Genomic DNA, 25,621 nt, shown 5'->3' on the forward strand with positions numbered 1-25,621 from the left:
CATTATCTTGGAAGACTAAAACCACCTAGGGTGTGTAAATACCAAATAAATATTTGTGGAATGAGTAAGTAGACACTGAAGCCCAGGATTCAGATTTTTAATTGTGTATCTAAGGTGTCTGGGATCAAAGAATTCTAATTACTTAAATAACAAAGATACCGTGTTTAGTATCAGTCATGACCCAACTGCTGGTCCCAGAAAAATTACTTAATTATTAAAATTATTTCGTAGTAACGATACTTCAAATTATTCTCTGGGTGCTCTCTAAAAACAACGTATTACCCCTTAAAAACTATAAACGCATATACCACTTCAAGTTAACAATAAAACTGGTTTTTGTTTTGTTTCCCAGACCTTCCCTAGCTTCTCCAGGAGTGAGCGCATCACCACGGTTCCCTCCCCTGGGCTGGCGGAGGGATGGGCCCTCTAGTTGTCACCGTCACCGCGGTGCTGCGCATCCTGTGACGCGGGGCGCATCCTGTGACGCGGGGCGGCCTCCACTCCAAGCGCAAGTCGGGCCCAGGAGCCAGCAGCACGCCGCCCGCTGACCAACACCCAGGGAGCTCCTGGAGGAGGACGCTGCCTTAGCCCGTCTTCCTAAGGGGGTCAGGGGGTCTCTCCCTCTTCAGCACCTAACAAAACACCCACAGTCAGCAGACAAGGAGAGGAGAAACGGGAGGAGGAGGAAGACAGGGAAGGGAGAGCAGGGACTCCGGGCATCCTAATCTCTCTTCTGCCATCATGAGGGACGTGATCCTGGACAAGTTACTTAACCTCTTTTATTTTTTTTTAATATTTCATCTATTCATGAGAGACAGAGAGAGACACACACGGAGGGCAGAGCCACAGGCAGAGGGAGAAGCAGGCTCCATGCAGGGAGCCCGACTCGGGACTCAATCCCGGGACTCCAGGATCACACCCTGGGCCGAAGGCGGCGCTAACCGCTGAGCCACCCAGGCGTCCCCGAGAATTAATTTCCTACATTAAATTCCTTGCTTGAAATATCTCCTGTGCTTTCTGGTCTCCTGAACTGAACTCTGGACTGTTATATCAACAGGATTGTTAAAAGAACTAAAGGCGACGAGCGTAAGCAGCACAGGTAAATACTCCCACACGGGGGAATCTAAGGGCAAGCCGCATGCTGCAGAGCAAATCCAAGTAGCAAAGATTTAGGAAATCTTCAGGTAAAAGTTCCAGGTCCTGCGCAGCCCGGGTGGCTCAGCAGTTGAGTGTCTGCCTTTGGCTCAGGTCGTGACCCTGGGGTCCCAGGATCGAGTCCCGCGTCGGGCTCCCTGGTTGGAGCCTGCTTCTCCCTCTGCCTGTGTCTCTGCCTCTCTCTCTGTGTGTCTCTCATGAATAAATAAATAGAATCTTAAAAAAAAAAGTTCCAGGTCCTTCTGAAGCTTCCTCGGGAAGAGTCCAAAGGTCTGTGTTCCTCCCAGGTTTGTTAAAAGAAATCCCTTAAGTTAGTTTCCTTTGTCCTCTCTCTGTCTCTCTCCCTTCCACACTAGGCCCCAAAGAGAACCTGGAATTTCCCCTCAAAGTCACCAAGCTTACTCTCACTCCACTGCCCTAAGGATTCTCCCAAACATGCAGCCTGGTAAAGGATTTTCCAGCAGAGGGTGAGCCTCTGTGTCTGGGGGAGGAGAAAGAAGCCTGAACTCACAGAATGGTTCTCATTCTTAGTCCTGCTCTCAGCCTGGGAACCAGGAGAACGTCAGAGCCGGGCCTGCAGCTGGCACGGCGTGGACCGGCCCTGTTCCTGTCCTTTGGGGCTGGTTTCCCAATGTATACTTTAATCACGTTTCGCTGAGAATTACCAAGATCAAAAAACAACTTCAAAAACTGCGAATTTTTCCTACTGCAATGAAAAAACACTGGTGGTTTTCATTACCAAGATTTTCACAGTAATGAAATTTTGTTTTTGTTTTGTTTTGGTACGTCAAAAAATTCAGGGCTCTTCAACACTCTCTAGATACAGCAGCAAGACTCCCCAGATCCAATGCTACAAAACAAAGCAGCAAAAAGGCCAGGCTCTTAAATCAATCCTCAGGAAGCAGTACCGTAGTTCGTCCCATCATGTGTCGTACTTCTGCTCCAATTCTGTTCACAGAAAGCAACAACACACGTTTATTATTTGCCCCGTATTCTAATCCCTTACAGGGAATAAGTTGGGTTTTACATGCATGTGCATTGCAGTTTTCTGCTGAAGCAGAGCAGACAAAGGCTGCCAAGTCCGGAGTAAAGCAAAATTCCATATCCTTTATCAGCAGGCCACCCACACAGGCGGTCAACACTGTCCCAGCCTCTTAAACCCCGACCCGGGGTGTGGGCAGAGATGGGGACTAACCCACCCTGAATGATGCCTACTTTCCAGCAAAGAAGGGAAAAGGGTACTTAAGGGGAGAAGTAATTCCTTGAAATGCAAGTATGCACTGCATGCTGCCTAGATGTCAACACTGAACTCTTTCTGTTCTAAGGTACTTTAAACCTGTATTACATCCATCACTAAGCACAAAACTCTTAAGAACAAATCAAAGAGTAAGATGCTGTTTTTTAGGGGCGTCTGGGTGGCTCAGTTGGTTAAGTGTCCGCCTTCAGCTCAGGTCATGATCCTGGGGCCCTGGGACGGAGCCCCGCATGGGAGCCTGCTGCTCCCTCTCCCTCTGCCTGCTGCTCCCCCTGCTGTGCTCGCTTGCTCTCTCTCAGACAGGTGGTTAAAATCTTAAATTAAAAAAAAAAAAAAGTTTTTTAAATCTTAAAAACAAAAGGAAGGCTGGGTTAAAAGAACTTTGCACTGCTGATGACCAGAGTGAGAAAAGCAGCAGCTTCCCAAGGGGTGACTAGTGGCACCCTTCCAATGAGAGATGGTGGGGAGCGGCTGGAGACGGGCTGCCGACCTGCCTGGCCACACCGGGGGGAGGCGAAGGCTGGAATGGGGTGCGCGCTCCCTTCTGGGCCTGTTCCCGGCCCGTCTGCCAGGCGGGCTCAGCCAGCCGCGGAGGCCCTGATCGCACCCCGCTCTCGGAGAGGTGCTGCTGTACTACCCACGCACGCTCGCATCCATTCGGAAATCAGCCCCAGCATCCAAAGCTGTGTACCAGGAAGCCGCCCAAGGTTAAGTACGAAGGGCAGCCACCGCGGCCAGAACATAAAGGAGACTTCAGGCAGATTACAGGGAGTCCAAAAATTGACTTGCTGGAAGTTGCCCTGTAGATTTCAGGGTTTTGTTCTCTGTAAACAGAGAGGATGATGAGGCCGAGGACCGCAGAGCACAGAACTCCTAGGGGAAGGCAAAGGCTGTTCTGGGCGCCAGGCCCCTAACACCTCGCCCAGGCTTTCTGTCCTCGTGCCTTTTCTAGGCTGGTCTCAAACAATCAAGACGGCACATTCTCACAGGTCACATTCCTGACCAAACACAGAAAAGTCTGGACCCAGTTGGAGAGAACTTTCTGATAACATAATTATCACACAAATTAACTTGAGGAGCTTAAAACAGTTCCCAGATTCAGGTGATCACCTGAGGCTGTGAAGGTCAGTGATCAAGTACAAAAACACTTCTTGTCATGATTTAAGACAGATATCCTAATACCATACCTTCGACAGGTACCAAGCACTGAGCAAGGTGCTCTAGGGCAGTGGCTCATAAACCTGACTGCATGTTAGAACTCCTTTTCAGAAGCTTAAAAAACAAACAAACAAAAACAAAACAAAAAAAACACCATTGATGCCTGGATCTCACCATCACAGACAGACTTTGACTTAAGGAAAAGGCCTGTGTTTTTGTTTGTTTTTTTAAAAAGATTTTATTTATTTATTCATGAGAGACACACACACACACACAGAGAGAGAGAGAGAGAGAGAGAGAGGCAGAGACACAGGCAGAGGGAGAAGCAGGCTCCATGCAGGGAGCCCGACGCCAGACCCAGGTCTCCAGGATCACGCCCCGGGCTGAAGGCGGTGCTGCCCAGGCCTGTGTTTTTAAATACTGATGGTGACTCTACAGGATAACAAAGTTTAAGAACCACTGCTGTAGGGAACAAAAAGTAATATGTAAAGTAGAAATAACCCAAATGCCCATCAACTGATGAGAAAATAAGTTAAATGAGGTATGTCCAAACAGTGGAATAGGATTCATCCAGAGAAAAGAATGAAGAGCGGATATGTGCTACCCCATGATCAAACCTTATAAACACTACATCAAATGAAAGAAGCCAATCACACAAAATCACACAGGGTATTATTTCATTTATTTGAAATATCCAGAATAGACAACTCCACAGAGATAGAGGATGAATGGTTACCAGGGACTAAGGGAGTAGTAATGAAAATGTTCTAAAATTGATTGTGGTGAGGGCACATAATTCTAAATACACTAAAATCACTGCAGTATTTTAATTTTTTAAAGATTGTATTTATTCATGAGAGACACAGAACAGGGCAGAGACACAGGCAGAGGGAGAAGCAAGCTCCCTGCTGAGGGCAGAGCCCGATGTGGGACTCAATCCCAGGATCCTGGGATCATGACCTGAGCCAATGGCAGACGCTCAACCGATGAGCCACCCAGGCGCCCCTGAACTATCTATTTTAAATGGGTGAGCTGTATGGTATGTGAATTCTATCTCATACAGCTTTGAAAACAAAGTACAGAAATATAAATTCTATGCCCAGCTTTCAACGAATTTACGATCTAGTTGTAAAAAAAGGATAGAAAAAAAAAGGTACACAGTCAAGACAAGTATCAGATTTTAAAAGATGATTCAATAGAATTGCTAATGCAGTAAATAGAAACTTGAAGTGAGGCTTCAAAGCCAAAATGATCTGATGTTTTTTTCTTACACACTCTTCTATCAAAAAAAAAAAAAAAAAAAAAAAAGCAACAGAGGGCTCAGATCTGGCCATATGCTGTTACTACAGGCCCCAAAATCTCCATTTCAGAGCTTGTGAGGAAGGAGTGACTACTTAGCATTGCCAAGGAATTTTTTTTTTTTTTTTAATCTCCAGAACACAGGCTGTTGATGGCATTAGAATGACTCTCAAGAGTCAGTTATCAACAGGGCCATTCAAAGATGGACTTGGTGCCTTAAATCCTTCTCATGCCCTGGATTTGTCTTTACCCCCACAGCCTGGGCCACGTGAATTTACATGCTTACACACATAGACATTCTCATATATGAGGCTCTATGATATGCAGGTATTATAGGCCTCATGCAATTAAGATGATTGGTTAGAAGTGCCTCTTCTCTCAGAGTTCCTAAATTTTTTTTTTAATCTCTACATCCAACGTGGGGTTCACACTCATGACCCTGTAATCCAGAGTTGTATGCTCTACAGACTGAGCCAGCCAGGCGCCTGTTCCTAAAATTCTTAATACCAACAGCTGAAAAGTGTTTACTGTGGCAGAGCCTGACACACAGACAACTCCCAACTTTAGGCAGAACAGAATTTTGTTTAGCAGTCTTGGTTTTTTTTAGGGGAGGGTCTGTGTGGGGGGGAGATTAGTGTACGAAAACCAGTTTTTTTTTTTATTACTGTTTGGCAATGTATTATAAACTTGAACATATTTTTGCTTTTGTTTCTAGAAAACATACCATTATCAACTGAGCAACTGAAAAAGCTTTGGTTGTATCTTTTTTTTTTCTTCATGAGAGACAGAGAAAGAGACCTAGGCAGAGGGAGAAGCAAGCTTTTTGCCAGGAGCTCAATGCAGGACTGGGTCCCAGGACCCCCAGGGATCATGACCTGAGCCAAAGGCAGATGCTCAACCACTGAACCACCGAGGTGCACCCCCCCGCCGGTATCTTAGAGCCTTTTATTTTTATTTATTTTTTATTTTTTTTAAAGGAAACTTTTTTTTAAAGATTTATTTATTCATGATAGACATAGAGAGAGAGAGAGAGAGGCAGAGACACAGGCAGAGGGAGAAGCAGGCTCCATCCAGGGAGCCCGCCACGGGACTCGATCCCGAGAATGCAGGATCGCGCCCTGGGCCAAAGGCAGGCGCTAAACCGCTGAGCCACCCAGGGATCCCCTCTTAGAGCCTTTTAAATAAATGTTTGTTGGAGCATATTTAAAAGTAGGTGGCAATGAAATTTTAGTAACTTCTAGAAATCATGTTATCAATACATAAACTCTTTTGTCCATCTTACAGGAAATTTAAAACAAACATACAGCCAAAGGTAAAGGAGGCAGGCCAAATACTGCATTTAGTAAACCTGTCTTCCTGTACCTTGGTGTGCAACTGATTTCAGCAAACTTTCAAAGTGGCTGGACCAGTCACTTAAATGCCTTGGGCTTACCCAGACTAACTTTGAGGCAGATCATCCCCTTGATGGCATCAGCCTTAATCCAGACAAATAAGATAAGAATTCTGAAAATGACCTGTTTAACAATGAAGACTAAGAAACAGTATATTGAATTTTGAAACATACTATACTCGAAACGCTAAATAAACTTCAACGAGATAGACCTGAGCTCTTATGCTTGCTTCAATTCAGAAATGCCCAAACAGGAGATTAGTGTTTAATTTGAGCCAACAGGTCTCTCCTACCCATTTTCCACTCAAGTTTTCCCCATGCTACCCACTGACCTTCAACCTGGCAGTCTATCCTACTTTTCAACATACTATGTATCTTCACTTTCAAATTTATTTTTGACTCCTACTTCAAAACAAAAAAAACCCAAATGGAACAGGAGAATGTACCAACTAACAGGGCAAATAAAGACAAACAAATATTCCAGTCGCTAATAGATTTAGTTAAGAAAAAGGAAAATGGTCCCTGAAAAATGAGATGCCCTAACCCCAACCCTAACCTCAGCCTAAGCCCTAAATCTGGAACACTGTGGAAATCCCAGGAATTTTTAAAAGTACTATTATGTTAAGAGATAGTTCTGGGGCGCCTAGCTGGCTCAGTTAGTAGAGCATACGACTCTCGATCTCGGGGTTGTGAGTTAGACCCTACGATGGGTGTGGAGATGACTTAAAATCTTAAAAAAAAAAAAAAAAAAAAGAAAAAGAAAAATGGTTCTGCTTCTCTAAATTAAACCCCTCAGAGGTCTCTGTATCTTCCTTAAAAGACCTCGATGCAGTAATTCCACTGACAGGTTGTATTTACTCTCACTGTATTTAAGAAGGTCCACCTAAAAATAAAATAAAATAAAATAAAAGGTCCACCTTCCCTAATATATACATAGTTACTGAATTTCTTGTAAATGGAAAAAGTGTGGAGATTTCTGCCTCTCCTTTCTGGAGTTTTTCTCAATCCACATTTTAAAGTGTGAGCTTTTCCACCTGTTTAAAGTTTAAGTAGTCCTGGTCTGTTTTTTGTTGTTTTTTTTTTAAAGATTTTATTTATTTATTCATGAGAGACATGGGGGGGGTGGGCAGGCAGAGACACAGGCAGAGGGAGAAGCAGGCTCCATGCAGGGAGCCCGACGTGGGACTTAATCCTGGGTCTCCAGGATCACACCCAAGGCCGAAGGCGGCGTTAAACCACTGAGCCACCCGGGCTGCCCAGTCCTGGTCTGGTTTGGACGTGGTTATTAAAAGCCATTGGAGTCAGACTAAGTTTGGTTCCCATCTCTACCTCTCAAACACCTCAGGTGTCTGGCTGGCTCAGTCAGTGGAGTGTGTGACTCTTGATCTTGGGGTCATGAGTTTGAGCCCCACAATGGGGGCAGAGATGACTTAAATCAATTAATTGAAAAAGTAGTTGGGGCACTTTATTTTTTTATTTTTAAAAAGATTTTATTTATTTATTCATGAGAGACACAGACAAAGAGGCAGAGGGAGAAGCAAGCAGGCCCCATACAGGGAGCAACATGGGGCTGGATCCCCAACCAGGGACTCCAGGATCACGCCCTGGGCTGAAGGTGGCGCTAAACCGCTGAGCCACCCGGGCTGCCTGAATTGGGGCACTTTAAGCTGGACTCTTGGCCTCTTTGTGCCTCTTTTCTCTCCCTGGAAACAAGATAATAGCATTTCCCATGGGGTTAGTGTGGAATTATGCATGTGTAGCAATTATTGCAGTGCCTGGCATGCAAGGGAGTGCCCAAGAACTTGTCTATGATCATCTTCGTGCCAAATCCTTCCTGCACCCAAGAGTTTGCACTGAAAAATTAACCCCAGATCAAGAAAAAACTAAAGAGAAGTATTGTTTGTGCAAACCTTCTTTTACATTACGTTCAGCCAGTAGGTAGGCAATTCCCAGAAAAATGTGCTTACAGTCCACAGAGGGGTACTTTATCTCATGTAGCTCTAAAGGATATTTCATCCTGGATAAATATTAAGAGAAATAGTGTATTTGGCCTTCAGCTCATCCTGGTAATCTTAAAGAAAAGACTGGAGTTCTTTTTTCTGGCATTGTTTATAAAAACCCAAGTTACCAAAAAAGAAAGATTCCAAAATGGCCCAAGTTATTTTCAACGCAGGAAGACTGATGTGAATTGTGTATTTATTCTCTTGACACACAGCTTTCATAATCTCTCAAAAGTCTAAAAAGTCGGTATCTAAAAAGTCAAATTGTTCTTTGCTTAACATTCATTCAGATAAGAGGCCTGTCCTATTTTTCTTTTAAAAATAATCAGTCTAGTCCAAGATCAACTTCATCCCTCATACATAAAAGTACTTTCTCTCTCCAAGACACCCTGGGAAAGGGTCATGGACGGTTCTTTCCACCTAACGGAAATACAGGCTCTAAGGCTCTTCTTACTACCCTGTTTATCAACATCTCTGCACACAGGATGAAAAACTGTATCCTAGCACCACTTCACACCTGGAATTTCTTTGACAAAGGACAGATTCCGTTTCTGACTGTGCTGAAATCTTTCCAGACTCCCAATAATTATTTAAGATGCATCACCGCTCACGGACATGAAACGGATTCCAAATTTTACTCCATTTTTTTCCCCCGGTCTTCAGATATGAAAACGGTGTGATTAAAAATGGGAAAGCAGGGATCCCTGGGTGGCGCAGTGGTTTGGCGCTTGCCTTTGGCCCAGGGCGCGATCCTGGGGACCTGGGATCGAGTCCCGCATCGGACTCCCGGTGCGTGGAGCCTGTTTCTCCCTCTGCCTGTGTCTCTGCCTCTCTCTCTCTCTCTCTCTCGGTCTCTCTGTGACTATCATAGATAAATAAAAAATAAAAAAAATTTTTTTAAAAAAAATGGGAAAGCAGTTACTTTATCAAATGAAGCTGGAAGTTCACATTTAAGAGAGAGAGCAGTACACATGCTCCAAGAGCTTTTTGTGTATTATGCAGAACGTGAAATTACGCAGTTCTTTATTGTGGTTATTTGAAAATAATAGAGGGCTCTAGGCTACAATGTAGAAAAACAAAACGTCCCGTTAGCCTCTCATATCCTTCGGTGGTAAAGATCACTAAATGCGGGGCTATAGGGCTGCGCGGATTAATGCCGATTAGCAGCGGGATTGGAAATCACGATTTACACTTCATGCTAGTGTGAACTGCGGGAATACAACCCTAACCATTGCTGGGACAAAGTTCAAGGCAAACAGATTTAAATGACCAAAAAAACCAACCAACCAACCAAACAAAAAAAAACCCCAAAAATAAAAAAACCCAGCACAATAAAAAAATCATCAACAACTTAAAGCCTTACTTTATCAAATTTTCAAGACTAGTCTGAAACTTCACATTCAAGAGTATACACATGCGCTCCCAACTGTACCTATTACGGTACACATTCCCTTAAACCGAATTTTCCCTAAGAACTCCATTACCCAAACCAAACCAAAACAAAAACAAACAAAAAACCCAGAAAGGTAAGGAAACAGTTCTTTGAAAAGTCCCTACAAAGTAGGAACAGAAACTTGCTCTCACTTTTATGACAATTCACAAAACTCGTTAGCAAAACATTATGCAACACAAGCGTCCCTCCCTCTGCCCTATAGCCAAGAAAAAAAGAAAAAAAAAAAAAAGCAAGCAACGTGCTAGGACCTCGGGGCAAGTTCTCAAGCAAACGGAGACGAAAAACTGTACGAGGCGTCCACGAGACCAATGTCCCAGGACGGCCGGAACATCCACAGAAACGCTCGCGTGCGCTCCAAAGCCTTACCCTTGGCAGCGCAGGGCAGAACTGCGGCCTCACACATGTCGGAGCCGCGGCTCTGGAACGCTGGAGCCCAAGACAAAGCGCCCAGGGGAAAACAGCAGTTGCGCAACAGCAGCCGCGCGGCCCGGCCCGGCCCGTGACCCGGCGCGGCGGGGGCGCAGGCCGGGCAGCGGCACAGGGCCCCCCGAGGGCCGCCGCGACGGCCGACCGGCCCCGGGCGCCCAGGCCGCGCCCACGCAGCAGCCGCGCGCCCCCGGGACGCCCCGCGGGGCCGAGAAGCCGGGGCGCGGCCGGGCCCCAGCCCGCGGGGGAGCGAGCGCCGCCCGCTCCGGCCGCCGCACGTCGGGGCACCGCCGCGCGCCCAGCGCCCTGCTCCCTCCCCCGCGCGGGGGCCGCGCGCTCCCGCCCGCCTCCCACTGCGGGCTCCGCACAGCAGCGCCCCTGGACGGCGGCGGCGGCGGCGGCCGGGCGGGGGCTCGGGGCCCGGGCCGGAGGGGGCCTCACCTCCCCCGAGAGCGGCCCCGTGACTAGGCACATTTCGCCGGCTCCGAGCGGAGGAGCAGCGCAGCCCCGGAAGGGCCGGGCCGCGCCGGCTCGGACCGCCCCCGCCCCTGCCCCTGCCCGCTCCCGCCCCGGGGGGCGGCCGGGGCTCCCGGGGCGCAGCGGCCGGCCGGGCGGCGCGGCGGCACAGGCCCCCTCCCCCACGCGCGCGGACGCGGCCTCTAGCCCCCCCCGCGCCCTCGGGGCCGCACCCCCGCTGCCCCCGCTGCCCCCGGGGTGCTCGCGGCCCCTCGGGTTGCCGCCCCCCCTCCGGGCCGGCGCAGGCGCAGCGGCTCAGCCTCGGGCCGTGGACGGGAGGCGCCGGCTCCCCGCGCCCCTGTGCCCCGTCGGGCACCGCCTGGGCTCCCGGGTCGGGGCAGCACCTGCTGCGACGGGAGTCCGGGCGGCGGCAGCTCCAGGTCCATCATGGTGAGCGGGGCCCCGTGCTCTGGCGCTCCCCGACGGCGGCGCTGCTCCGGGCTCCCCGGCGCTCGCTGCTCCGCGACGCGGCCCGAGTGGCCAGCCCGGCTGCCGCCCCGCTCCGCCCCCGCCCCCCGCCCCGAGGGCGGGGCAAGAGCCCGGGCCCTTCCTTCCCCGGCCCGCGGCGCGGCCCGAGCTTCCGAAAATCCCCCGCCCCCGCCCGGCTGACGCAAGAGGCTCGCTGGCCGCGGGCGGGGGTCCCCTGGGCGGCCGCGGGCGGGGGGGGGCGGGAGCTCCCCGATCCCCCCCGCCCCGCAAATAAAACCTACGCTCCCGGGCCGCGAGATTCAGAGCTGTTGGCCGAAGGTCGCTCGGGTTCGGCCGCTTTGAAACAGTTTGAACAGTTGGAGCCAACACGCCCGCCGACCCGGCCGGGGCGCCGCTACCGGGCTGCGCCCCCGAGCCGCGCGGCCGCGGAACCCTGCCCCGCCTTATCGCCCCGCGCGTCCGCGAGCGGCGCCAGCCCTGCGGCCGGGCTGAAGGTTGGCCCGGCGCCCTGCGCCGCGAGAGCCGCCCTCTCGCCCTCCGCCCCCCACCCCCGCCCGGGGCCGGGCCAGCGGGACTCGCCCGGGGCGAAGCGGGCGGGCCGCGCGGGGAGCTCGTGCTCGCGGTGACCCTGAACGCCCTCCGCGCGCTCCCACGCGCTGCCCTCCGGCCCGGCCCGGGTCGCCGCGCGCAAGCGGGGAGGCCCCGCGGGGTGGGAGAGTGGTCAGCACCGCCCCGCAAGAGGTCTCCACCCCCACCCCCGCCAGGAGCGTCGCGGACCCAGCTTTGGATTTTAGAAAGGAAAATAAAGACGACCCGAGTTACAAAATCGTTCGTGTAGTATGGACCCGTCTTGCGGAAACTATGTGTCTAGGAAAAGAAATGGAAAGTTGTTCACCAAAATAGGAGTTGTAACGTCCGTCACGAATGATTTTGATCTTTCGCGTTACTTTACGTATATGTAAAGTCTACAATGAATATGTATTACGTTTTACATTAAAAGGGATTATCCAAAAATTAATCGTCCACAAAAAAGTTCAAGTACTTGAAAACAGGAATGTTGTGATATCTTCTACGATTTAAGAGAGAAGAGATAGATGGTTTTTCTTTTGGGCATTAACAATCTAAGTCTCTAAAATAATGCCTGTTTTTAGTTTTCAGTTTTTTGGAATTATGCAAAGTCAGGTGAAGTAGACTGTGTTGGCAGAAGTTCTACTATTTCATTCAAAAACCTGACGGGAACAACAACAACAAAAAAAAAACCAAGCCTGACTATTGCAGATCAACGCCCAAAAAACTGCAAAGAACCTACCTTCTGTTGGTTGCATAATTTGACACTCCCAGGATTATCTGTAAATTTATATGATCAAATATTCCTTGAGGTAAGTGAAGCCTAAATTAATTGCTTGTAATTAAAGCAAACTTCTTCAACTTGAATTAAACCTTTTCAGCTGTTATTTGAAGAGCCTGCAAAATGATCTGCACACCGAAAACAAGCTTAGGAGCAGTTATTTACAATGAACCTGACATGAGACATGCAGAGACATAATGAAAAGACATTTCTGCGTCAAAGAAGGGCACAGAGTATATTGTTTAACGATTCCAGTTACTTATTAGAACTACTACTTGGGAGAAAGTGGACCATGAACCCAGGAGGTAGGAGATACCAAAGTCGTATATGGCACAGTTGCTGCCCTCAAGGAGTTTATAAAGTGTTTGGTATTTCCTGTTAAGCAACAAATTTCCATTGAGTTTAATGAATGAAATAACCTTTATTTTTCAAAACTGCAATTGCTAGGAATGTATTATTTTAGGCACCTCCAGAGTACATATTTTCAAAGGGAGGAGAATAATATGATAACAGTCTAAACATGTTAAAGAAAAATAAACATTAATGAAAAGCTGCTTGATGTTAAGGGGTGGTTCCACCCCAGGAAAGGGAACTCCAGTCTCAGACTATCTGTGTCAAAGAAGTTCCCAGTCTTTGTAGACGCTGAAATGACGTCTCCATGTGAGAACCTGGGCCCTTCTTTGCCCTCTAGACTATTGTGCTGTGGGGGCACAGACACTTTTGAGAAGCTCCAGAGGAACAGAAAGAGGATGCTGGTTTTCCTCTTGTGTCCTGGTGCCATGGGAATCTTTACTGCCTGCCCCCAATTTGTTTCATATTCTACTACATTGCACATTTCCATTGATGTCTGAATTCTCTGCTGTCTTTGGAAAGACAACACTTTCTATATGCTTCAAATGTTTCAGAATTATAATACTTTGTTCTAGAGTTATTGTAAAAAATAAACAACATCAATTAAGTCTTCTGAGTACACAAAGTTTGGATAATGGTGATGCAATGACCCATTTATTTCACCTTCTTCTCTGTGATCTAATCTGCCAAGTTTGCAAGGCTATGAAAGCCTTTTCAAGAGAGATTGCAAGAGATCTACTGCTTCAAAATCCTTCATCACTTTGAGGCTTCTTCCCCCTTCTTTTCACTTTCTTTTTAATTGTACTCCATGTTTGGGACGCCTGGGTGGCTCAGTGGTTGAGCCTCTGCCTTTGGTTCCCTACCGGGAGCCTGCTTCTCCTCTCTTTGCCTGTGTCTCTGCCTCTCTCTCTCTCTGTGTGTGTGTCTCTCATGAATAAATAAAATCTTAAAAAAAAATTGTACTCCGTGTTTGAGCCAGATAGTATCCACTATAATATGTTATAGTAGAAATTATTATTTTTTTAAGATTTTATTTATTTATTCATGAGAGACAGACATGGGGGGCGGGGCAGAGACAGAGGGAGAAGTAGGCTCCATGCAGGGAGCCGGACATGGGACTGGATCCCAGGACTCCAGTATCACGCCCTGGCTGAAGGCAGACGCTAAACCGCTGAGCCACCCAGGGATCCCCTATAGTGGAAATTCTAAATTTGTCTAACTAACAGTTGGAAAATATTGGGTAACTAGTTTCCAAAAATGGTGCCCAATGAACCACCCCCTCCTCATATTGATGTGCTTCTATAGTCCCCCCACATTGAATCAAGGCTGGCCCTGAGTTGCTTTAACTTGTAGAAAGAGGCTGAATCTGATACTAAGCCAGGACTCTGCCTAAGCCTTAAAAAGTCCTGAAAGCTTTTAATTTTATACTTAGAAGTCAACATTCATGGAGAAAGTCTATCCTCATGGGAAGAGAGGCCACAGAGAAAACCCTGAGGGATGAGACTCTAGGTGGAGAGGGAGGCTATGTGAACCAAAGCACCAGATATGTGAGTGAAGAAACGGTCTAGGAAACTTCCGGCCCACTTAGCCAAGTCCCCCTAACTCCAGCCCCAGCTGCCATCTGACATCATCAACGAGAGACTCCAAGCAAGACCTAGAGAAGACTGCCTGGCTGTGCCTAATCAGCCCAAAGAATTGCAAGACTATGGTCAATTGTTTTCAGCCACTAAATTTTGAGGGTGGCTTGTTTTGTAGCAATAGATAACGAAATAGCATATAATAAATATCAAAGGCAAAGTTTTTCCTGGCTGCTTTTTGTTTGTTAACCATTATTGGAAGCACATATAGGGACGGTATTTAGCAATTTAATAGAGTCTCAAACCCTTAGAAGCAAATTGATTTCCCTGTGAGTGAGGAAGGTATTTTTCCTATAATGTATACTTGTTGCTACATCCAAAGTATGTCACCTTCTCACAGCGTGTATCAGTATCATACCATTAGATAGATGATGGTAGATGATGAGATATTCTTACCAGAATACACGTAAGAAACACAGACATTTCATCAATTAAATAAATGGAGATATAAATGCATATAGGAATTCTGGCTCTGACATGACTTCATTTATACCAGTTATGTAAGAGACTTGCTGAATAACTGCTGAGGGAATTTGAACTTCGGGAGCAGCATGCCCAGTGGATAAACTGAACTCCTGTATAGCAGTGTTCTAAATAATAGGTGTATTAACTTCAAAACACACCCATAACCTTGGTTCCTTGGTGTGCATACCTCACTATGCAAACTACTGATACAGAGAACTATCTCCAAAGCCAGTTTTAACTTGTATAGTTTCCTGCTGATAATAGAAACAATGCTCTGCAGAAACTGCAGTGCCCTGAGTGAAGAGAAAAACCCAGACTTTTAAAGAGTACTTTTGAATTGTGTGTTGATGCTTATATAAATATATATGCATAGAAAAAAAACTGAACATGTGCTCCAAAATTATAATCATACTTATTCTTTTTTTAAAAGATTTTATTTATTTTATTATTTATTTATTTATTTATTTATTTATTTATTTGAGAGCGAGAGCATGATTGGATGAGAGGGGCAAGGGGAGGGAGGAGCAGGCTCAGGGCCAACATGGGCTCCATCCTGGGACCTTGGGAGCTTCTGGGACCTGAGCAGAAGGCAGATGCTTAACCAATTGAGCCGTCCGAGTGCCCCAATCATAATTACTCTGATTAGTTAGATTACTTATGATTTTATTTTTCTCATTTTTGCCTGTCTGTATTTTCCTAAATAAACATATATTACTTCTATAATATTGAGTAAAAAAAAGTGGGGGTGAGACATGAGGAAATGGAGGAACACTTGCTTTTCTCCCAAGTCACTGGGTCCATTTCATTTTCAAATTGAATTTTAACCACAGGCTTTGTAAATCTTTCCATTCTGTATTTACTAGAGTGGAGCCTGGAGAATTTGACCACATCTTTAAGTACGGATGTGGTAAAGGGTCTAAAGATCCTTTGCTCTTTCAATCTATTGCTATATTTGCAAAGTTTCATTCAGCAGAATCAGAGCCCCCAGACAAAGATGGAATTTTGAGTACATTGAGTAGAGACTAAACCACAGGTTTGGAGTGATACTCAAATTTGCCCATACATAACTTTGCCATATAAAAAAAATAGACTACATAAAAACACTTATACCTAGAGCTATGTCTGCAAGGCCAGTTACCAAATATTAATAATGGGTGTTAGATATCAGATAACTTTTCCTTTTATTTTGTATTTTTCTGCACTGTTCAAATATTTACAGTAAGCATTTTTAGAATTAGGGGGTAAAAACGAAACTTTTCATTTTGGACAAACAAAAAGCTGAATACAATCATGGAAGAGCAAAGTATCCTCATGGATGGGCCTTTCAGACAAAGTCTTTAACACTCTCAGACTGGACTGTGCAAAAGAGAAGTAAGATTTGCCAAGGTATTTGTCCTTTGGCATTTGCTATTTCATAGATTTTCATTTTGGCCTTTGAGCCAAATATTGGAGTTAAAAGAACCTTTAAAGATCTTCTGGCCCAAAGACAGCAAGTAAGTTTTACTTTGATTGCCAACTCTATGATGCTTTGTTGAGAATTCAGAAGCAGCTTCCCAGTTTGGTTTAAAACTTTCAGTGATTGATTAATAACGTCTACCACAGACACAGAATGGCTGGAGTAGTGGCACACACAACGTGTTTTTCCTCACGAATCTAGCCCGATTCTCTACTTTTACATTTGAGGAAACTGAGGGGTGAAGTGGTTACCAGTGATCACAGAGCTAGCTATTGGCAGAGCCAGGAGTGGAGTGATATTTCCGGATCCTGGCATTACTTTCTTCCCATGCAACAAATTGACTAGGATTTTGAAAGGCAAATTTAGTACTGACCTAGCCCTAAAGGTCAGTTGTAAATTTTATTTACATGCCAGCAACTTATTTTTGGAGGAGATTAATAACTCAGTTTATTAATGTTATAATTATTTCATGTATTTAAAAAATATTCCCTACAAATCATGGAGACAGGAGTAAGTCCAATAATATAAGTCAGAGGGCTACAAAACGATGATGTGAGTTGCTCAAAGCTCAAGAAAACTATTTTCTGAAGCTGGTCGATTCTAAAGCCAGGCTCAGTCCACTCTAGGTCAGGTCTCTGTAGAGTCCCTTGGCTGTGCTATATTTATTTCTGAGACTACTGACAGCAAGGCTCCATGGAGATTACATTTTTCCACATTCTGTTTAATTAATTCCCCGTGGACAGAATGATAGAGTATTTTTCACTAGAGAGAAAACTTGCAAACAAATAAGAGAACAGAATTTCTACATGCAGAAGAACCTCAAAGCGAAGGGCAAGAAAAAACTAAATGGACCGTTTGCAACTTCGGCCTTTCTACCTAATGGTAGGGTTTTTATTTTTCTGTTTCAATGAAAAGGTCTAGGAGCCTTTTATAAAATGTACTGACAAGACTATAAACAAATAAAATCTTAAAAATGGGACGCCTGGGTGGCTCAGGGGTTGAGCATCTGCCTTTGGCTCAGGGCGTGATCCTGGGGTCCTGGGATCGAGTCCCACATGGGCTCCCTGTGTGGAGCCTGCTTCTCCCTCTGCCTGTGTCTCTGCCTCTCTCTCTCTGTCTCTCTCTCTCTCTCTGTGTCTCATGAATAAATAAATAAAATCTTAAAAAAAAAAAAGACTATAAAAAGACTTAAAGACTATAAACTATTATAAGCCTTGCACTTCTTCCAATAAATTAAATTCCTCTGGTTGTGTGCTTCTAAAAAGCTTAACATGCAGGTAACTTTGTTGCCAGTTGAAAGCTATCTTTCCTGGTAAGGTTTAGGTATCTGTTCATCACATTTCCTTCTCCTAAAGAGAGATAAAATATTTCAGTCTCTGGGGTTCATAAATTTTAAGAAGTTTGTGATGGTAAATGTATGAATTCACTTGCCTTTTAAAAATTAAGTTTTGAGGGGTGTCTGGGTGGCTCAGTTGATTAAGTGTCTGACTTTGGCTCAGGTCATGATCTTCGTGTCCTAGGATCAAGTCTCACATCAGGCTTCCAATTCAGTGGAGAGCCTGCTTCTCTCTTTCCTTCCTTCCCTCCCCCTGCTTGTTCTCTCTCTATCTCTGTCTCAAATAAATAAATAAAATCTTAATAATAAAATAAAATAAAATAAAATAAAATAAAATAAAATAAAATAAAATAAAATAAGGGTTTTGACTATGGGCCATGCACTTTACATGGATCGTTTTATTTAATCCTCTCAGAAAACCAATGACATAGGTATATTATTAACTCCACTAAAAATGAGAACATGGAGGCCTGGAAGCAGCTAGCTATTTTTTTAATCTATGGCCAAGCAATTAGTAAGCAACTGAGTAGGTCGCTTTGGCACTATAGTCCTTTTTTTTTTTGGCACTATAGTCCTTAAGCACAGAGATTTACTGGGTCCCTTAGATGTCAACAAACAAACAAACAAACAAACAAAAAATAAGGGTTAATGAGGGGATTTGGGTAGAACTGTTTTCTGAAATGTTTTGCTAAAAAGTATCCAGGCAATTTACTCATTTAAAAAATAACAGTTGGGCAGCCCAGGTGGCTCAGCAGTTTAGCACCTGCCTTCATCCCAGGGAGTGACCCTGGAGACCCCGGATCCAGTCCCATGTTGGGCTCCCTGCATAGAGCCTGCTTCTCCCTCCGCCTGTGCCTCTGCCTCTCTCTCTGTCTCCTCTCTGTGTATTCTCATGAATAAATAATAAAATCTTAAAAATAAATAAATAAAAATAAATAAAATAAAAAATAAAAAAATAACAGTTGATGAGGGTCACCATGTTGGGGGTTTGAGGGGATGACCCAGATGAATTAAACATGGATTCTATCCTCAAGACCCTTGAGGTCCAGTAATTAAACATCACCATTGCTCACAGCCAGGAAGTGGTGCATGCTGCAGAAAGAGGCAGTGGATCTAGCCAACCTAATGGCAGGGTTGTCTCTTTTATTTTATTTATTTATTTATTTATTTATTTATTTATTTATTTATTTATTTTTAAAGATTTTATTTATTTATTCATGATAGTCACACAGAGAGGGACAGAGAGGCAGAGACACAGGCTGAGGGAGAAGCAGGATCCATGCAGGGAGCCTGACGTGGGATTCGATCCCGGGTCTCCAGGATCGCGCCCCCGGCCAAAGGCAGGCGCCAAACCGCTGCGCCACCCAGGGAATCCCTTGTCTCTTTATTTTTATGAAAAATCGGCACACTGCTTCCCACCCCCCCCAAAAAAAAACCAGCTTGAGGGGGCATCTGGGTGACTTAGTCGGTAGAGCAACTGAATCTTCCTTTTGGCTAAGGTGGTGATCTCATGGGTGGTGGGATTGAGCACTGAGTCAGGCTCTGAGCTCAGTGGGGAGTCCGCTTGAGATATTCTCCCTCGGCCCCTCCCCCCACTCATACTCTCTCAGTGAAATAAATAAATCTTAAAAAAATAAAACCATTTTATGTATAGTTGACATACAATAATTTTTTAATAAATTTTGATGTTTATGTGTGAAGCCATCAACACAATCAAGATAACTATATCCATCACTCCCAGAGTTTGCCTGCTTCTCCCTGTCCCCTATTCCATCCCCAGGCAACCACTGATCTACTTTCTGGAACTATGGATTAGTTTGCATGTTCTAGAATACTGTAAATCGAAATCATACAATTTGTACTCTTTAAATCTGGCTTCTTTCACTGCACATAGTTGAGATTCAATACATATGTTTTTGCATTTATTAATAGTTAATTGCTTTTAATTGTTTTTTTAATAGTGTGATGTTTCCTTTTATTTATTTATTTTTTAAGATTTTATTTATTCATTCATGAAAGACAGAGAGAGAGAGAGAGAGAGAGAGAGGCAAAGACACAGGCAGAGGGAGAACCAGGCTTCCTTCAGGAAGCCTGATGTGGGACCCGATCCCGGGTCTCCAGGATCAGGCCCTGGGCTGAAGACGGCACTAAATCACTGAGCCACCCCGGGCTGCTCGTTTTTTATTGTTGAGTAGTATTTATTGTATGGTTGTGGCACTATTTGTTTATTCATTCACAAATTGATAGACACTGGGTTATTTCCATTTTTAAGCTATGAATAAAGCTGCTGCAGGTCATTCACATACAAGTCTTTGTATGAACATACATTTCATTTCTGTTGGGTAAATACCTAGGAGTAGAATGGTTGGGTCATATGGTAGGAGTATGTTTTAACTTTGTAAGAATCTGCTAGGGGCACCTGGGTGGCTCAGTCCATTAAGTATCCATCTCTTGATTTCAGCTCCAGTCATGATCTCAGGGTGTGGAGTCAAGCCCCCAGTCAGTCTCCCAACTCTGTGGAGTGTCTGCTTGAGACTCTCTCTATCCCTCTCCCTCTGCTCCTCCCCAATCTATTAGAGTTCCAGTGTCTCCACATTCTTGCTAAGATTACTTGGTATAGTCATTTGTGTGATTGTAGTTTTAATTTGCATTTAATTTTAATTCCTCTTATGACTAAAGATGTTGATTATCCTTTCCTGGCACAGCAGTTTTAATGTATAATATAATGTTTCCTATACATTGAGAGGAAGGGATACAACCCTACACTATGCATCATTGTTATAAATTTTGCCATTAGGGGTGCCAGGATGGCTCAGTCCATTAAATGTCCAACTCTTGATTTTGGCTCAGGTCAGGATCTCGAGGTTCTGAGATTGAGCCCCCAGCCCTCCGTTGGCTCCATGCTGGATGTGGAGCCTGCTTAAGATTCTCTCCCTCTCCTTCTGCCCCTTCCCCCTCCCAAGAAAATAAAATAAAATAAAATAAAAATAAAGAAACTTTGCTGTTAGATAATCAAAGAGGAGTTATGGGAAGGAAATATCATTAACTATTGATTTAAATGACAGTAAAATTCCAGAAAATATAAAATATGTGTATTAATGCAAATTTGAGTTTGTAAATAAACTACAAAATATTAAGCTTTTACCTTCTACTGATATTTCAGAACTTCTCCCATGCTCCATGGATTGATGGACCTACTTACTCATGCTTCCTGAACTCTGTTGAGAAGCAACAACTATTACCTCTTTGTTTAACCTCCTCGACTCCTCTCTTTTTGTTTTGTTTTTTTAGGGTTTTATTTATTTATTTCAGACAGTGAGAGAGAGAGAACATGAGTGGGAGGAGGGCCAAAGGCAGAAATAGACTCCCTGCTGAGCAGGAGGCATGACACAGGGCTTGATCTCAGGACCCTGAGATCATGACCTGAGTCAAAGGCAAACACTTAACTGACTGAACCACCCAGGCACCCTGATTCCTCTCTCCTAGAAACCCTAGTTGATACCATAAACAATTTAAACTGAATTGGTTAAAATGTTCTATTAACTATCCTGACAAGGTCATTGAAGATTTATTAACAATGATAACAACAAAGAACTAAACACTGAATAGATATTTTGTGACAATACTTATTTATAAGATAGAGGAAGTTTCTGCGTATAATATAAACTTCTCCATAAAGGAACACTATGGAGACATTGCTTGCTAAAGTTGATCTGTTTTAGTGTTCTGGGGAAGTAAGTATTGTATTGTCAGCAGAAAATATGTTCTTTCAATTTCAGTTGTCCATTCCATGAGGAAGGTCATATAACGCCAACACTTAATTTCCTTTTAATCAATTCAATTTAATAAAAAATCATTACGTGTACTCTGTGAAGTATCCCATGTGAGACTTGAGTTTATTGGGCACCTACTACTATGAAATCCTAGGATTAGCTCATTCCAAAACCTTTACTTTTTCATTGGGCCAACCTAGGTCCCAAGATACCACCCAATTATTATTTGCAATAATTTATTCACAATAAATTAAGTATTTGTGGATACTTCAATAACGTAGGAACTATGATCTGTACCATAATTTTTTTTTATGTACCATAATTTTTGCCATGGACTTCATTTAAGTGTATGGCATACTTTGAAGGGTGTAGCATAATTCCATGCTATTGGGGTATAATAAAGCTATATACACTGTACTATAGTTTTTATGTTGAAATTCAATTTAAGATTTCCACATTTTTCCTTTACTTTCTTAATTGCTGCTTACTAACCTTCTCCTAGTGATCCAAATCTATAAATACATTAAAAAAATAAAGAAATTACAAGGGCCCCTAGAAACTTGTATGTGATTGCTAGTTGCTCACGGATGAATTTGAAGAATATGACTCTACGGAATGAGATTCAGATTTTGTGGTCTGATTCCAAGGTCTAAGGTCTTCAAAACTAACTGACAATCAGTGGCAGATTCAATCACAGGACTGTACTCACATTATCTCTTTTACTATAGATCATCTTCATGATTGCAAAAATCCAAACCCTGCTCTGAGTGAGCTATGCATCAATAATTCACTGTAAAGTGAATGTCTTGCTCCTTGGAAGGCTTAAAAGTAGAGGAGTATGTGTTTTAGGAGGAGAGACACATCAATTTGGCTAAAGAAAGAAAATCGGGTATCTTTTTAAATAATGTAATAATAATATAATGTAAAAATATGATAGTAACTTAAAAAATATAGTGACTTGATATGGATATTCAAAAGACATAGAGCAAAGCAATTCAAATGTACAAAAGATCAGACTCTTGGAAGGTTTGAGGATAAAAAGGTAAAGGAATAGATGTTGGAAAAAACCCACTAACCTCATTTATACATTGATCATTTTAATGTAGAGTATTGTAATAACCAAAATGAATAGTTATCCAGTGTCATTTCATGGTTTTCTTGAACTGTCATTAAGGAGCTCAGAAATACATTGTGTACAGTTACAATGTACTTTTCTCTAAGAAATTCTCTGTGCAGCAGCAGAATTTTAACAATCAAAATGATAATCAGGTATTAATTAATGATAATCTTAAGGTATTAATACTAATTACAATTTCTAAAGCTGACATTTTGACGAACCTGCTGGGTATTATGGTGGAAAGAATATGAGCACTAGAGACAGGTCTGGGTTCACTCACTAGCCGTGTGATGTAGGGAAGGTTGATTAATCTCACTGACATCAATTTCCTCATCTGTGAAATGAAAGTTTTGTGAAGCTGTCATAATGTATATAAAGTTACTTGGGAAGATGAAGAGCAGTTAGATCCTCTGAAATGATAATCCAAAACCCAAAAATTATTATGTGAGAAGCACTGAAGTAATAATGGGCATTGCCATTCTTTTAGATTTCGTTATCTTCATAAATGCTTGATGTTTGGCATAATCAAAAAAATTACTGGTCTGAACTCGAGAGACCTAGTGATTCTTCAAAATAAAAATAAAGGAGTTAGGTTAGGCAAGTTTCTCAAGGGCAGAACCATGCTATTCATATTTTTATCCTATTGCTTTTTACTTTGTCTGATACACAGGTACATTTGATAAGTATTTGTTAAATGAATGAATGAATGAATGGACTTGTTGATTTCTAAAGTTTCTTTCAACATCAACTCCTCTCTTCTTATAAAAGTAGTGTAAAAGTGTATTGTATAAACACTGTTTTGTTGTGTTATATGAGGCACATGTTATTAAAAATATCAACTGCTGGTTTGCTAGAGACCCTGATATTTATTTTGAAATGGGGAGGCTATATAGGTTCTTTCATAGATATTTATAACAATCATTTACTACTCATCAAGGAATTTTCTGAGTCAAAGGAACATGATCTTGAGGAGCTCTTCGTAATGTGATATTTGCTTCATTGCACTAGTGGAATGTCAGATTCCAGTTAGAAAATATTTCTAATAATTTCTAATAACAGCAGTGGAAAATTAGGAATAATTTTTAGTGTTCTTTGAAACTCTTTTTTTTTTTTTTTGAAACTCTTTTATGTTTGTAATTTAGAAGCCTTTGCTGGCTGAATTCGGTAGTTCTATTGCCAAGAATTTTCAGACTACATAAACATTTTCATTTGCTGAAATGTTAATGTCTTAATTTCACATCCACATAATACTTAGCCCATTAGAGCTAATGGCCTCTACCATTCACTTTTACATTGCTACCTAATTCAGAATTATTTTCCAGTTCTAATTTTATCTATACCCGAACTTACACATTGGATGTGCTATGTAAGCCCAGTGGCTTATGGTGAGTGTGCAGAAGGAGGTCAATATTTATTTCAACTGCTTATCTTTGTTCTAAGTGGATTTGGCAGTGCCACGACAACATTTCAGAGACTCAGAAAATAGTGTTGTCTTTGGCTACTACATGATTTTTTTAAAAAGTATCCTATCTCCTTCTGTCTTTTTTTTTTTTTTTTTCCTATCTCCTTCTCAATGATGAAATATTTTCAGGTCAGTAGCTGTCTGTTGGCATTGGTTTTCTCTGAGTGTAGGTATAGGGGTAGGGGAACATTCAACTCCTACCTTAGGCATTTCTGCATTTGATTTTTTCCACAAGCATTTCTACAATATTCAATATTCGAATAGGTAACGTATGAACATGATACAAATATTTAAAAAATATGAAAGGTGAAGGTTTCTCTCCCTTCTCTATCTCCCATTCATTAGATCTCTTCCAGATCCACTGTTACTGGTTTCTTGGATTATCATTTTAAAGTAGTTTATGTATATACAAACACATACTTATAGGTATATATATTTTATGGGTTTTTTTCTTTTTTCACACAAAAGGTAGTAGACAGTGCATACTGCGTTTTGGAGATTTCTACATATCAGTACAGCATCTCCTTTCTTTCTTTTTTATGTATTTCTATCTTTTTATGGCTGCATAATATTCCATTATACAGAACGCATTATGAGTTACTTAACCAGTTTCATATTGATGGACATTGAGTTGTTTCCAATTTTGCTATTACAAGTAATGCTACAATGAATAACCTTATACCTCGGTCATTTTATGTGTCAAACATATTCATAGCATATATTTGATTACAAGGAATTGTTGGGTCAAAGGATATGTACATTTGTAAGATTGATGGATTTTGCCAAATTGACCTCCAAGGAGTTATATCAATTTACAATCTCACAAAGATAATGAAACTTTTAAATGTTTGAAAATCTCATGTATGAAAAATGATATATCAACACAGTTTTAATTTGCATTTTTCTTATGAGTGAAGTTGAATATCTCTTCATATATTTATGAACTTTTCTGTGGGTTGTGATTTTGTGATTTATAATAAGAAATATGCATTTTGTCCTCATAAGTTTCTGGCAGAGCTCCTACAATTCTTGGAATTTCCTAAGTGATGAGTCACAATAGAGATATCTTTTGTTATGTTAACGAGGTGACTTTTGGAAGGCACGCAAAGATGGGGGTTGGTTGCCAGGGGAGCCAACCTTATGATTAGAGGCTTGGAAATTTCAGTCACAACCCCCTGACCTCCTGGGAGGGAGAGGAACTGGACATTGCATTCAGTCACTAGTGGCCAATATAATCTAATCAACCGTGCCCATGTAATGAAGCCTCCATAAAAAAAAAAAAAAAAAAAAAAAGCCTTAAAGGAAGGGGTTCAGAGAGCTTCCGGGTTGGTGAACATGTGGAGATTCTGGGAAGATAGAGCTCTCAGAGAGTATGGAAACTCCATGACTTTCTTTATACCTTGCCTTATGCATCTCTTCCATCTGGCTACTCCTGAGTTCTATCCTTTTATAATAAATGGGTAATCTAGGAAGTAAAATGTTTCTTTGAGTTCTGTGGGTTGCTCTAGCAAATTAGTCAAACCCAAGAAGAAGGTTGTTGGAACCTTTGATTTATAACCCATCTTTAGAAGTACAGGTGACAACATGGACTTGCT

At 43.0% G+C, this 25,621-nt stretch overlaps 1 protein-coding gene across 6 annotated transcripts in view; it reads right to left on the reverse strand.

Moving 5' to 3' along the window:
- Positions 1-25,621, reverse strand: part of NFE2L2 (NFE2 like bZIP transcription factor 2) — a 144,607-nt gene that overhangs the window by 22,366 nt on the left and 96,620 nt on the right. Inside the window, exon 1 of one of the 6 annotated variants that reach the window (XM_072752028.1) lies at positions 11,363-11,640. The exons of 2 other annotated variants lie outside the window; for them this stretch is intronic. Coding sequence is in view for 2 of the 4 variants with exons in the window: in XM_072752029.1 (XP_072608130.1) it covers positions 10,997-11,041 (45 nt within the window). In the remaining 2 variants the exon portion in view is untranslated. Of the gene's footprint in view, positions 1-10,076; positions 10,254-10,577; positions 10,663-10,996; positions 11,239-11,362; positions 11,641-25,621 lie in introns of those variants that run through there. 3 more of the 6 variants (XM_072752029.1, XM_072752027.1, XM_025993975.2) reach the window with 3 other exon arrangements.

Source organism: Vulpes vulpes, chromosome 3 (assembly GCF_048418805.1).
Source record: "Vulpes vulpes isolate BD-2025 chromosome 3, VulVul3, whole genome shotgun sequence".
Classification (NCBI taxonomy): domain Eukaryota; kingdom Metazoa; phylum Chordata; class Mammalia; order Carnivora; family Canidae; genus Vulpes; species Vulpes vulpes.